Genomic DNA, 15468 nt, shown 5'->3' on the forward strand with positions numbered 1-15468 from the left:
TTGATGGTGATGTTATGGTCTTCTCTAAATTTCAACCTTAAAAAAACATCTCTAACGAAAACTAGTTTTTCTCTTACCCAATACTTTTTATTAATTTTTCAAACAATGGCAGTTAAATCATTTATATTTTTTCTATTTAAATAAGTTATTAATTTTTTATCCAAAATGTTAAAATTGTTATATTTTATAGATTTTAAAAAATAACGAATTTTTTTGTTAATTATTTTTTTTACACCATATTTTTTTACATAATTACACTGTTATATTTATTTTTATAAAACTAAATTAATTTTAAAAACTCGAAATTAAGTTTAATAATAAAAAAAAAGAAAAAAAACTAAAACTAAAAAAAATTAATATTTTTTATATGCCCAAGCCTGTTTTGTATTTAATTTTTTTGTACCAAATATAAATATAAAAAAATCAAACAAAAGGCTTGTTTTTATTGCTAAATAAATGATGTATATTAATTATTAATTAATTATATTGTGTACTGTGATTTGTTATTAAATTAATTTAAGTAATAAAAAAAGAACAAAGAAAATACTATTTTTTATTTGCCCAAAAAAAAGGAACGAAATTTTGCAAAAATAAAAAATAAAACATTCAGTTACTAAACAAAATTCAAATAAAAAACTTAAAAAATAATAATAAAACCAACAATGTATAAAGTTAATAATAAATTGTAAAATGTAATTTTTTTTAAGCTTAAACCCGTTAAAAAGATAACGTATTAATCTTTTTTTTAAGAAGAAGGCCAAAAAATAACAAAATAAAAATAATTGTTTTCAATTAGACTGCTTTTTTATGTGTAAAAAAAGATGGCGATATGATGATAAACAAACAAATAACATTGGTGTGCTAATTAATTATTATTATTTTTCATAATTGTAAGATAACTTATTGAAGAATTAACAATAAATATTCGGCTAAGACGAATTTGAAATACCCCTCACCATAAAAGCCGGAGTTTAGTTAATATAAACTGAAGTGTGCTGAACCTTTATAATCGATGACAAAGGACTGAAGATCATCTCTACTGTAGAATTGACGGAGACCAAAGATGATCAACTTTACTAAAATCTAGACAGAGACTAGAGTTGATCAACTCTATTGTAGTCTAGACAGAGACTAGAGTTGATCAACTCTATTGTAGTCTAGACAGAGACTAGAGTTGATCAACTCTATTGTAGTCTAGACAGGGACTAGAGTTGATCAACTCTATTGTAGTCTAGACAGAGACTAGAGTTGATCAACTCTATTCTAGTCTAGACAGAGACTAGAGTTGATCAACTCTATTCTAGTCTAGACAGAGACTAGAGTTGATCAACTCTATTCTAGTCTAGACAGAGACTAGAGTTGATCAACTCTATTCTAGTCTAGACAGAGACTAGAGTTGATCAACTCTATTCTAGTCTAGACAGAGACAAGAGTTGATCAACTCTATTCTAGTCTAGACGGAGACTAGAGTTGATCAACTCTATTCTAGTCTAGACAGATACTAGAGTTGATCAACTCTATTCTAGTCTAGACAGAGACAAGAGCTGATCAACTCTATTCTAGTCTAGACAGAGACAAGAGCTGATCAACTCTATTCTAGTTTAGATAGAGACTAGAGTGGATAAATTCTATTCTAGTCTAGACAGAGACTAGAGTTGATCAACTATATTCTAGTCTAGACAGAGACAAGAGTTGATGAACTCTGTTCTATTCTAGACAGAGACTATAGTTGATCAACTCTATTTTAGTCTAGACAGAGACTAGAGTTGATCAACTCTATTCTATCCTAGACAGAGACTCTATTCTAGTCTAGACAGAGACTCTATTCTAGTCTAGACAGAGACTAGAGTTGATCAACTCTATTCTAGTCTAGACAGAGACTAGAGTTGATCAACAATAGTCCAGACAGATACTAGAGTTGATCAACTTTATTTTAGTCTAGACAGAGACTAGAGTTGATCAACAATAGTCTAGACAGATACTAGAGTTGATAAACTTTATTTTAGTCTAGACAGAGACTAGAGTTGATCAACTCTATTCTAGTCTAAACAAGGAGAGACTAGAGTTGATCAACTCTATTCTAGTCTAGACAGAGACTATTCTATTCTAGTCTAGACAGAGACTAGAGTTGATCAAGTCTATTTTAGTCTAGACAGAGACTAGAGTTGACCAACTTTATTCTATTCTAGACAGAGACTATAGTTGATCAACTCTATTCTATTCTAGACAGAGACTACAGTTGATCAACTCTATTCTAGTCAAGACAGAGACTAGAGTTGATCAACTCTATTCTAGTTTAGACAGAGACAAGAGTTGATCAACTCTATTCTATTCTAGATAGAGATTATAGTTGATCAACTCTATTCTAGTCTAGACAGAGAGTAGAGTTGATCAACAATAGTCTAGACGGATACTAGAGTTGATCAACTTTATTTTAGTCTAGACAGAGACTAGAGTTGATCAACAATAGTCTGGACATATACTAGAGTTGATCAATTTTATTTTAGTCTAGACAGAGACGATCAACTCTATTCTAGTGTAAACAAGGAGAGACTAGAGTTGATCAACTCTATTCTAGTCTAGACAGAGACTAGAGTTGATCAACTCTATTCTAGTCTAGACAGAGACTAGAGTTGATCAACTCTATTCTAGTCTAGACAGAGACTAGAGTTGATCACTTCTATTCTAGTCTAGACAGAGACTAGAGTTGATAATCTCTATTCTAATCTAGACAGAGACTATAAACTTAAATAAATGAATGCAATAATTGATCTTGACAAATTTTAGAAGACTCTGATTAATTTCAAGATCATTAATTATTATTAATTATGAAAAAAATTCTGAGTAAAACCACAAAAAATGTGCGTATTACTATGGTAAGGGGTAAAAAACAACAACTGAACAAAATGTTTGTTCGATATTTCAAACATTTAATCAAAATTTCAACAACAAAATGCGTTATAATTAAATTTATGAAGAAAATTTAAGAAAATCAAATAAATCATTTTTTTTTTTTTAAAGAAATTCTCTTTTATTTTGGATTTTGTTCACAAACGTAGAGTACGGAGGCAAAAAAAATATTAGACAAATTATTTCAAATAAAGACAACAACAAAACAAACCAACAAAATTTTTAAATAAAATGTTGAAAACAAAATTTTTTGTTTATTTAAAATTGTTTAGGTAATTTTAGCAACAAGTGGGGTAAAGTTGATAAAAAGCTATTAATCTTTTTTTGTCTGAAATATGCTTTAGAAATCTGTTAAGATTTGTAAATGCCAGAAGTCAAAGTCTGATATGGAAATACTACGCGGTAAAAGTTTTTTAAAGGTAATTAAAAATGTAATAAAAAAACGATAATAAAATGTTTAGCATTCCAAGTTAAATGAGACAAATAGATAGATCGATAGATATATAGGAGATTAATAGATAGATAGATGGATAGGTAGATAAACGGATAGATAGATATGTAGATGGATAGATAGATGTATAGATAGAGAGAGATAGATAAATATAGACAGATAGATAAATTGATAGATAGATAGAAATATAGATAGACAGATAGATAGGTAGATAGATAGATAGACAGATAGATAGATAGATAGATAGATAGATAGATAGATAGATAGATAGATAGGTAGATAGATAGATAGATAGATAGACAGATAGATAGATAGATAGATAGATATATATATATAGATAGATAGGTAAGTAGATAGATATGTAGATGGATAGATAGATAGATGATAGATATGTATATAGCTAGATAGACAGATAGATAGATAGATAGATAGAGAGAGATAGAGATATATAGATAGAGAGAGAGATATATAGATAGATAGATAAACGGATAGATAGATAAATAGATGGATAGATAGATAGACGGACGGATAGAAAGAAAAATAGATGGATGGATAGATAGATAGATATATAGATATATAGATAGATAAATAGATAGATAGATGGGTTGAGAGACAGACAGAATTATATAAGTTGATAGATAAATTGATTGAGCCCATTGTGCAATTGATATTTATTCTTATTTCTATAGCAAAATGTATGGAAAATTCCACACACATGATATATGTATATAATAAATTTTATTATTTTTTCTTTTTATTTATATTTACTCTGAACCATTTTTTCTTTTCATTTCCAATCACTTTTAAACAAAATTCACTTACTGAACTTTTTTTTTCAATATTTTCCATAATATTTTGTTTTATTTATGTATGTATATGCGTGTTATGTATGTATGTATGTGCTTGTCCAATAATAAATGTGTAGCAAGTATATTTAATTGTGTTTCATATTAAATATTATATATTTACTATAAATAATTTTAAACTTTCTTTCAAATATTCAATATTTGTATATGTTATTAATAATTTCTTTCGATTCGTCTTGTTTTTCTCTTGCCATATAAATAAATAGGATTTTGATCAAATATTATTTAGAATTTTGTTTTTGTTGTTGTTTTGTAATACTTTCTTTTATCCTTGTTAAACAAATTTGAAATTTAAACTTATGTTTAATATGAATACGATTATTAAATATTTTTAAATATATATAGAGATGATAGTATAACAATTGTATTAATTTGAGAGCAAAAAAGAAATGAAGGAAAAGAGCCTTTTTTAAAGGCGTTTTTGTTATTAAGGATTTTGTTTAGAAAATAAAAATTAGTCAAATTTTTTCTTTCAGTCCTCTCTATAGTATATAAATAGTGGAATATTTGTGTATATATAAGATAAAAAAGATCCATAATTTTGTCGTTCTATATATATATAGCTTATGGAGTTGGTATTATCATTTTAATTTCCATAAAGCATCCAATTCATTGAGAGGATCTTTAGTGGCTTGTTTCTCTTGGGCGGTTACTTGGGGAGCAATTTTCATTTGATACGAAGTCATTATGCCTCCTGTTTTAGTTTAACAATAAATCAGTTCTAACTACTTTCAAAAATAAAAATTGAAAAAATTTACTTACTTTTATTTAAAACATCATGAGCATGATTTAGAACAATTTGTAAAGATTGCTCCAAAGTTTCCACATCACGCAAGGCCTTTTGACGTTGACTACAAATGCGTAACCAAACATCTATGACATCTATACGAAAAGAAAAATGTTTATAATTATTTAAGTTGGAAAACTTGGAATGATTGATAGTGAACGAAGAGTTGATGTAGTTCTTTTGTTCTGTTTCTCTTTAATAAGGAGTTTAGCAGCTATATTGGCCAATAGGTCTATACGAATGTTTTTATCGCCTGGGCCATAAGATTTTCACAGATTTTGTCTCTCTCATGTCCTTTGTAGCCTCGCTAGTTGTATATAAAAGCATATGACAGTTTAGACATTTAGATATTAAACAGGTTCGGAGAAAAGAACTTCACCTTGGGAATGTTTTTACAGCTGAGTAATGTCTCAAATGTTTCTTCTGGCTGAGAGGAAACAACTCAAACAATTTTCCAGACCTTGAGTAATATTACGATTGATTTCGGCAAATTGAAGATTTTAGTAAGATACTCTACAACCGGCTCAACCAAAGATTTTAACATAAACATGGATATACTATCCAGGCCAACATCTTTCGATGATCTTACATCTCTCATGACCCTTGTAAACTTGTTCTTACCATATCGAGATATAGACGTTTAAGGCGAAATAACATCACATTGAGAAACTGCCTAAGACTGGGTAATGTCTAAAGTGTCTCAAGACAATTGGCGATAGATTTTGTAAGGGATTAATCCAGGTATTATAAAGATTAATATCGACAATTCATTCCAATACTTTAACATCAACATCGATGTAACGTCCAGGCCAATATCTTTCCTCAATTTCGCAACCCTGATGACCTTCTTAACATCCCACGTTGTTGTTTTAGCAGCTTTAACTATACAATTTTTAATCCGGAGGTCCAAGCCAAGAAATTGGCTTAGTCCATAAATCCATTGGTCTAAGTGAAGTAGGGTAGGCTGGACAGATGAATATCCACATGCTGGGCTTATATTGGGACAGCACGGTCTATGCAAGACCTGTCCAAGCCAAGAAATTGACCTGTTGGCGTTTAGCCTGTTGTTCCATCCCGATCTCAGTTGTGCCAAAGTAAGACTTGTTTTCCGCGGCAGGTTTTTCTCTATTACTACTATGAGCGGCGGGCGACAAACCAAGAAAGACATCTATGCAGTAACAGGAAACCGCGGTATTGATGGCTTCTCTATTAATGTCGTTCAAAGCTGCTGTATACGAATTCCAATATCCTGCACATACCTTCGCACGCTCTCCTCGTATACACGAAATCCCAGGAGGAATCGTTTAATTAGCATGACATTATGTTCCTTGACTGGGAGGACCTTCGTTTCCTCGTGTAGGTAAGGCTCTGAGGTTATATGCAGCCCGTAGGACAGCATTTTGGCAGCTTTGAATATTTTTCCAGCGAAGGAGATCACACTGGAGCAGCATAAATAACTAGGTTTCTTTGTCCATTTCCCAAGTGCTGACGTCTAGCGCTTTGAGGACCTTGTTTCAACTTCGTAATGTGCGTAATTGCAGTAGCATGAGCTGAGGAAGTAAACAGGCTGTCAAATGTGATTCCTAAAATCTTTGGGTGGTTTACAGTCGGTATTTGGTTTCCATCGACTACGAGGTGGTGAAAAGTGTAGCTGAAAACATCGCTGGTGATAGTTTTAAGTTACGTCCAGTAAAGAAGTTGTGTATTACTCCATTCACTCGATCGCTAAGTTCATCGAGGTTTTAGCCCGTCGCCATAATGTTACAGTCGTCTGCATAAGATATAACTTGTACACCTTGTGGAGGTGTTGGGAGTTTAGAGAGGTAAAAGTTAAACAATAGACGGGGATAGGATGACGCCCTGTGGTATACCTTGTTAACTTTAAGGGTTTTGAAACATTTGTCTCTAAACTGAACGAACGACTGACGGCCACTCAGATAATATATAATACATCTCTTCGCTGCTGCTGCGATGAACTTGCTCTCTGCTTAATGTACGTTGCTAGGAGCTCGAAGATCATTGAAGATGCGATCAGTGAATTTTCTGAAACCGAGCCTGTCTGCTTTCTTTTGGTTTATGTAGAGTTGGCGTTCAGAGACGATAAAGTTGTTTCGATGCAGACAAACGATTATGGGTAAGTGGTCTGAGGCGAGAGAAACTACTGCTCTCCAAGTTGCGTAGTTAATCACACCAGGCCTAGCTATTGTGATGTCTGGAAAGATGGCGAAATTTTCATTGAATTTGCATCTTTGCTAGAAATTCTTGTCACTGAAAATTTCTAAAGATTGCGTCAAGATCTATGTTTCTTCTTAGTTCACTATCTATCATTCCAAACATTATATAGCTGTAAAGAAAAAGAAAAACATACTGATTAAAACTGGTCGTTTATTTTGTGTAGCCAAAATGGCACTTATGCCAATGGCCACTATTTCCGATCTTTCAGAACCGGTTAAGCAGTTCAAAACCAGAGGAGAAGAAGGTGTATTAAAATCGAGACAACGTTGCTGATGAGCCTGTAAAGCATTGCGTGCTATACCCACGACTAAGGGAGGAGTGCTGTAAAAAGGATTAGAGGTTTAAACGGGGTGTTTAATATTAGACATATGTCTCCATACCTTTTAGTCCATGTTTTTATTTGCAATACTGATAATTCGATAATGGCATCAGCACCCAACATGGAAAGCTTCAATTGATATTCTACGCAATGCGATAGTTGTATTATTTTAATACATTTAACCGTGAAATCATCAAAATTGGATTCTTTGTCCAACGACTGAGGCCAAAAGGGATCAAGCATCTGGCAATAGAATAATTTAACAACAAGTTAATCTTATTTTGTTCTTAATAAAGTGTTAATATCAAGTTTCCTTACCTCATTTGGTGTATGTAGCGAGAGTATAGTTCGTGCTTTTTGTGACCAAATCATAGACCAAAAATCGTTAATCGTATTCTGTTGTGGCGTCTGGGCTATTATGAAATTTGGACAACCAGTACTTAGATTCTAAAAGTAAAACAATTGTATTCATAAACCTTATACATTTCTTAAGATTTCCTTTACCTTAACAAATGCTGCATTTATATAATCGTCCGTTTCTTTATCCAATTTAACTCGGGCATGATCATAGGGCAAACAATCTAAAGATCTATTTTTCTCGGGAAATAATTTTGCTATAGAAGTGGTTCTAGTGGGTGCTTCTTTGCCTAAAAGATCTTGTAATTCTTTCCATTTTGTCGATAAAGGTGTATGACCATTAAGCATTTTAACATTTAGCGACTCAATGAATTTTTCAAAACGCTCTACCTCCTTGTGGAAGTATTTGAGTGTTTTGTCATCATTAAAGGGATCTAAGGGTTTAAGTTGGAATGTAGAACCGGAATGTTTTTGATCATTATTCGCAGGCTTATCACTGCGCATGGAAACTGAATCCCAATCGAAATTATCTAAAGAGGAAATGTCAGAACAATTGGATAAATTATCAAAACTGGCTTTGCGTATTGCTGGCGAATCCACGGGAGAAGTTAGTTGTTGTAAAGGTGCGACCGGCAAAGTTTCGGTCAAAGGTGAGAGTTGGTCATCCACTGTAGAGTTTATGTAGTCCTAAAAATAAATTTCTTTTAGACAAATTCTCTAAAAGAAAGAAAAACCAAAAAATCTACCTCTACTTGTTTAGTTTTTTCATCTTTTTGTTGAGTTTCTTCTTTTTGTTCGCTTTTCTTGGGTGTAGTGGGTGCTGCCACCTGACTGGCCGGGGGGCTACTTACCACCTGAGGTTTTAACACTGGTTGTGGTAATATAGGTGGTGGTACTGCTGCTACACCCGAAAAATCTATATCACTTAACAAATCAATATTTGAAGATTTCTTCGTATTAATCACTGGCTTGGGGGCTGTAGGAGCTGTCGGTTTTATATCTGGAGCTTTTGCTGCTGGTGGCTGCTGTTGTTGCTGTAATGCTGGAGTCATTGGAGACTGTTGACTGCTGGTAGCATAAATATTACCACTTTTTGTAGTTTTTGTATTGGCTGTAGTTCCCGTACCACTTTGCATATAAATGTTAGTTTGTTGCTGCTGGTAAGTTGTTTGTTGGGGCGTGGCAGGTCGTGGTGTACCTGTAGCAATTTGGCCAGTTTGTATGGGTGCTATTGGTGGGGTGTTACCATTAGTTTGATAACCATAGGGAGCATTGTAATAATTCATGTTATCAGCTGGGTTAGTTGATGGTTTTGCTTCTGGTTTTAGTGTGGCAATTGGTGTGGGCTTGGTGTGAGAAACGATGGGAGACTGGAAGTGGGAAATTGATTAGAATCGTAATTAATGGAATTTTTATTTATAGAGAAATGTGTGATAGATATATAGATAGATAGATGAAAAGATAGATAGATAGATAGATAGATAGATAGATAGATAGATAGATAGATAGATAGATAGATATAGATAGATAGATAGATAGAGAGATAGATAGATAGATGGAAAGATAGATAGATAGATAGATAGATAGATAGATAGATAAATAGATAGATAGATAGATAGATAGATAGATAGATAGATAGATAGATAGATAGATAGATAGATAGATAGATAGAAAGATAGATAGATAGATATATAGATAGATAGATAGATAGATAGATAGATAGATAGATAGATAGATAGATAGATAGATAGATAGATAGATAGATAGATAATAGATAGATAATAGATAGATAGATAGATAGATAGATAGATAGATAGATAGATAGATAGATAGATAGATAGATAGATAGATAGATAAATAGGTAGATAGATAGATAGATAGATAGATAGATAGATAGATAGATAGATAGGTAGATAGATAGATAGATAGATAGATAGATAGATAGATAGATAGATAGATAGATAGATAGTTTCCTGATGCGATTTATGTCCTTTAACAGGAAAATTTATCTGTTTCCTTTTTAAAACTATCATTTTTTACGATATATACTTACATCGAATCCAGTGGCCACATTAATTTTTCCAGCACTCTGTGAATCCGTAGTACCAACTTGGGTATTGACAGCTGCCGCTCCAGTAGTATATTGACCATAAAACTGTTGATTAGCTGGATTTGTTTGCTGATAACCGCTATTATAGTTAAAATTGCCTGTTTGAGGATTAAAACTATAACCAGGATGCATAGTAGTGTGTGATGATGACAATGAACCAAATGGAGCGGTATTAGTTGTAGTAGAAGATGTAACAGCATTAGAAGTTAAAGCAGTAGAAGTTAAAGCAGTAGAAGTTGAAGAAGATTGGACTGGTACAGCAGCAGTCGGATACATTGTGGCACTAGAGCCTACCACTTGTAAAGGATTTTGAAGCTGAGGAGTCTGTTGCAAGTTTGTGGGGCCAGCAGTAGCTGTTGCTGTTTGTGTATTTGGTAGATGATTAACAACAAAGGGAGCCTGCATGCTGGGAGGTACCACATTTTGAACAGTTGATTGCAAAAGTGTAGTTGAAGAAGGTAAACCAGTTTGATTGGTGGCCACATATAAAGGTTGATTTGTAGGTACACTTGTGGGAGGAGTTTGATAGTTATTCTGTTGAGAACTCTGCTGATAAGTTGGATTTAAATTATTGCTTGCTGGTGTATTGGTACCATAGAAATAGGGCTGCGGTGTATAGGTGGTGGCAGCAGCTGTTGTAACAACCGGTGGTGATGGTGTATACATTTGTGAAGTATTTGAAACCGTTGACTGTGTAGCGTACAGAGAATTATTGGTGATATTGGATGTTGAAGGATTAGTAGTTGAATATGGCGAAGATGTAGTATTGTTGTTGTTGAGAGGATTTTGATTAAGGTACGTTTGCTGGTTGTTCGGGTATGTCGTTTGATTTGCTAGATAATTCTGATTGTTGCCTTGATAAACTAAAGGATTTTGAGGATTATTAGACAACGAATTGTAAGACATTTGAGGGTAATTCCCGGTATTGGTTACTCCTGTTAGGGGATTTGTAGTATTGTTAGAATTTTGCTGTGGCTGCTGTTGCAGATTCATATTGGCCATGTTGGCATTTAAAGCTGTGAATTGTGAGTTTGGAGAGGCTTGAGGCTTATAAGCCGGTGGCGCTATATTCTGTTGATACTGCAAAAACATGGGATTGGTATAGCCTGCTCCAGTGGTATCATAATATTGTGTATAAGGTGGTGGTGGTTCATTGGGTCCCACCGTTGGTGGTAAAGTGCCACTTGTTGGAGGATAATAAGAACTACCACCCGAGCAAACCGCCTGTGTAGGATTCTCAGAGCCCAAAGGATTGGGTCTTACAGGTGGTATGTATTGTTGAGGATTTGCTGCATTATAGTTTGGCGTATTTGCATTTGCCGGCATTGTGTTAAGATTTTTCTCTTTAGCTGCCTTTTTGGCATTCAAGTAATCACGTAATTTTGGTGTAGTGGAGGTGGTGGTGGTGGCTGCTGTGGATGGATTGGATAAGGGTGTGGTATTATTAAGCTGATAGGAATCAGTAGATAATGATGCTTGGGGTATAGGAGAAGCATATGGTTTGTGTGTAACACTTTTCAAACGTTGCTGACGTTCTTCGGATTGAACATCTCTTGCAGATTTGCAGCGTGATAAAAGTTTTTGTACATTGCCTGGAAAGAGATAAGATATTTTAAGAAAAACTAATTGAATGATTAAATTTTAATTTCTAAACTCACCTGATAATTTATTATAGAACTCCAAACCTTTGGCTGATTTGGCCAACAAATCTTCATACACATCATAGGAGGCTGCTAAAGAGGCAAAGAACCCCTCACGTTTGTTTTTAACATCTGCCAAGGTTTTCAAAACAGGTGCTGCCTTAGCATAAGATTCTGTTAAAGCTTTTAAAATATTCTCTTGAGCCAATAGATTTTGATCTATAAGTTGTGTCAAACGTTCATGTTTGGCCATTTCTCGATCGAATAAAGCCTGCAAATCTTCCTCACAATCGTGGGCTATAATTTTAGTGGTAATATCATCATCATTAACGGCTATACGTAAATCAGCATGAAATTGAGAACGTTGTGCCTTCATTTCATTAACTTTATTAACGATAAGTTTAACATCTTTAAAAACTTCAGCGGTATTGAGTTCAGAACTCAATTTGGGCACAGACTGTTGTATGTCTTGCAAAGGTTTGGCTAAGATTTTCAAATTATTAATATGCAATTCCATGGCTTTACGTAGAGTATCATTAGATTCGCCTGCTCTATTATGAGCCTCGGAGTATTTTTGAAATTCCCTTGTTAATTCGGTTATATGGGCATTGGGTGTTCTTTGCACACCGGTCAATTGCTGAAACTCTTTTTCCTCCTTTTCTTCTTGCTGTAAAATCATAGAGATTTCCTTAAGATTGGCCTCTACATCACCACATATCTCTGCCAAACGTGACATGGATTGTACCAGTTCTGGTATGGCGGTTTTATTTGCATTTAAGGCTGCACAACGATCCACTATACCTTGGGGTATTTTATTAGCCTTTTCCTCATTGATATTTAGATTATCCAATGTTAGTGAACTCATAAAACTAGCTAATTCACCATCTTTTTCCTCAATTTTATTGCCATATTTACGCAATAGTTTAGCTTTTTCCTCGCTATACATAGAGCTAGCCTCATGCGCCTTCATTGGCACTAGTCGGGCAAATATATCTTCTCCTGCTATCTCAGGATCAGTGGCAGAAAATCCTATGCCATTTACTAGATTAGCTCCTTGTACAGCACTTATGGTTGCCAATTCGGGTACGGATTCATGATAAATGAATTCATTTTCATTTTTAGCATTTTTACGTTTTGCCTCCACGACATCAGCGGTGAATATGAGAGATTCATTGATTTCTTTTATATCGGGTAGACCTTTGGATTCTTTACGTGCTTCTTCGAGTTTTTCCCAAGCGGCCTAGAGAATGTAAAGAAAATTATGTTGTAGTTATTTCCAATTGTATACGAATTGGTGGAGAAGCGAATAAGTCCAAAATAAGAACTTAGAACTGAGATACAATAGAATTAGAAATGTTTTAGAATTGAACAAAAACTGAACTGGAACTGAACTAGAACTGAACCGTAACTGTACTTAAACTAGAACTAAACTAGAACTAAAAAAGAACTGAACAACAACTAAACAAGAACTTAACACGTACTTAACTAGAACTTAACTCAAACTTAACTGGAACTGAACTGGGTCAGTTCCAGAACTGAACTAGAACTGAACTGACCTAGAACTGAACTAGAACTGAAATAGAACTGAACTAGAACTAAACTAGAAATGAACTAGAACTGAACTAGAACTGAACTAGGACTGAACTAGAACTGAACTAGAACTGAACTAGAACTGAACTAGAACTGAACTAGAACTGAACTAGAACTGAACTAGAACTGAACTAGAACTGAACTAGAACTGAACTAGAACTGAACTAGAACTGAACTAGAACTGAACTAGAACTGAACTAGAACTGAACTAGAATTGAACTAGAACTGAACTAGAACTGAACTAGAACTGAACTAGAACTGAACTAGAACTGAACTAGAACTGAACTAGAACTGAACTAGAACTGAATTATAGACCTGAAATAGAACTAAACTAGAAATGAACTAGATTTGAACTAGAACTGAACTAGAACTAAACTAGAAATGAACTAGAACTTAACAGGAACTAAACAAGAACTGAACTAGAACTTAACTCAAACTTAACTTAAACTTAACTAGAACCGACCTAGAACAGAACTAGATATGAAATAGAACTGAACTAGAACTGCACTAGAACTGAACTAGAACTGAACTTAGTTAAAACTGAACTGATCTAGAAATAAAACTAAAGTAAAACTGAAAAAGAAGTAGTTTAGAATAATGTAAATACTTAAAACCATTTCCATTTAAACAAAACATTCCTTTAAACTTACCTCATACAAAGTAACCCTCTCTCCCATTTTCCTTTGCTCCTCAGCGTGTTGTCCTTGATATAAATATAAAATGCAACTCAAATAGGAAATCTTAAAACGTACATATTTCTTCCATTGTTTATAAACGGCCGAATCGACTACATGAGCCACAGGGCCATCGTCGCCACCAGTAAGTAAAGCAGCCAAGGCCGCTCCATAATACACCACTATTTGTGCGGTAACTTTAGCCACAATATTTGGTTTACGATTATCTATTAAAGATTTCTCCAGTATACATTCCTGAGCCTGGGCAAAGGAAACCTGTTGCATAAACACCAACAATTCAGTGGTGAAACAATCACCAAATTCATCCATATTAATATAACGTTCACGTATCTCGCCAAAAGCCCAGGCAGCACATTGGAAATGGGTGCAAGCCAATTTCATGCCTTCTATATCGGTACGATTGACAGCCGCACCGGCTTGTGTATGTGCTGCTGCTACATTGTATAATACGGCGGCTTGTTCATAGCCGATGTCATTGTATTCTTGAACCTTGGAGTTGTATAGATCCTTCCAGGTAAATTGAAAAATAACCTTCTTGTCTCTTAACTTGGGGAAACGATTAAGCAACGATTCCAATTGGCAAAAATATCGCTTTAGTATAGCACAATTATCCTTAGGGGTATTTAAAGCTTGATTGCGTAAAGTTTCTAAAGCATAAAGTTCTTTGGAATAATTGTCCGGATTCTCTTGATAAAATTCGGCAATATACTGTGAAAAGTACAGATAAAATGAACAAAGCATTATTATTTAAATACATGTAGATGCAATACAACAAATTATAATAACAAACTTAAAAAATAATAAAAACAGATGAGTCAGTTTTTTCACAATCGCCGACACCCCTCCCTCTTGAACAGTGAAAAAAATTATCCAATTGCTTTCTTTTGTTCTCTTTAGCAGATAAGTTCGTTAATTTTTAATGATTAACAACTTACTTTCTTTAAACCAGCAAATGAGGTTCCCTCTGGACTGGATTTGTTGGGAAAAGACAACATATGAAGTCGTGGAACTGCCTCCATTGTGAGTAGACAAAAAAAATTTCACCAGTCAATCTATTGCAATCAAATTAGAAATTTTTTTGCTTAAACTATTTCTTTAGATTTTCTTATTTTTGTCATTGATTTGTTTAGTATTTATTATTTTTACAACTTTTACTTATGCGTTTTATTGTTATTTGCTTGTTTAATATAAATTAATTAATTTTTTATGCACAATATTACAAGAAAAAATTTAACACCAATTTTTGCAAACAAAAAAAATTCTGACTGAGCTGCAAAAACTAAATCTGCGCCAACCATATTGAATGATGACGGCGGCTAATAACAAGTTACACGGCGGCGTTTTATAGCCGTTCATATTTTAATGCGTTAAATATGAAAACACAATATACTACAGAGATGGCAAATGGAATTATCAATTGTATTTAAAAAGAAAAATCATATTTTTGGAAATTTATGGAAAGCATTTTTTTAGTAAGTAAACTTGTTGTTATATTTACAATAAAGATG

At 33.6% G+C, this 15468-nt stretch overlaps 1 protein-coding gene across 1 annotated transcript; it reads right to left on the reverse strand.

The window, feature by feature from the left end:
- Positions 1 to 4598: 4598 nt before the first annotated feature.
- On the reverse strand, positions 4599 to 15148 carry LOC111687667 (tyrosine-protein phosphatase non-receptor type 23). The gene is made up of 11 exons (XM_023450125.2): positions 14896 to 15148; positions 13916 to 14668; positions 11694 to 12915; positions 9979 to 11627; positions 8672 to 9295; positions 8073 to 8612; positions 7887 to 8015; positions 7630 to 7811; positions 7383 to 7570; positions 4990 to 5109; positions 4599 to 4921 (listed from the first exon to the last, which is right to left on the reverse strand). Exons 1-11 carry the CDS (start codon positions 14977 to 14979, stop codon positions 4809 to 4811), a joined length of 5604 nt encoding a protein of 1867 aa, XP_023305893.2. The 5' UTR covers positions 14980 to 15148; the 3' UTR covers positions 4599 to 4808.
- Positions 15149 to 15468: the final 320 nt, after the last annotated feature.

Source organism: Lucilia cuprina, chromosome 5, assembly GCF_022045245.1.
Source record: "Lucilia cuprina isolate Lc7/37 chromosome 5, ASM2204524v1, whole genome shotgun sequence".
In the NCBI taxonomy this organism is placed as follows: Eukaryota; Metazoa; Arthropoda; class Insecta; order Diptera; family Calliphoridae; genus Lucilia; species Lucilia cuprina.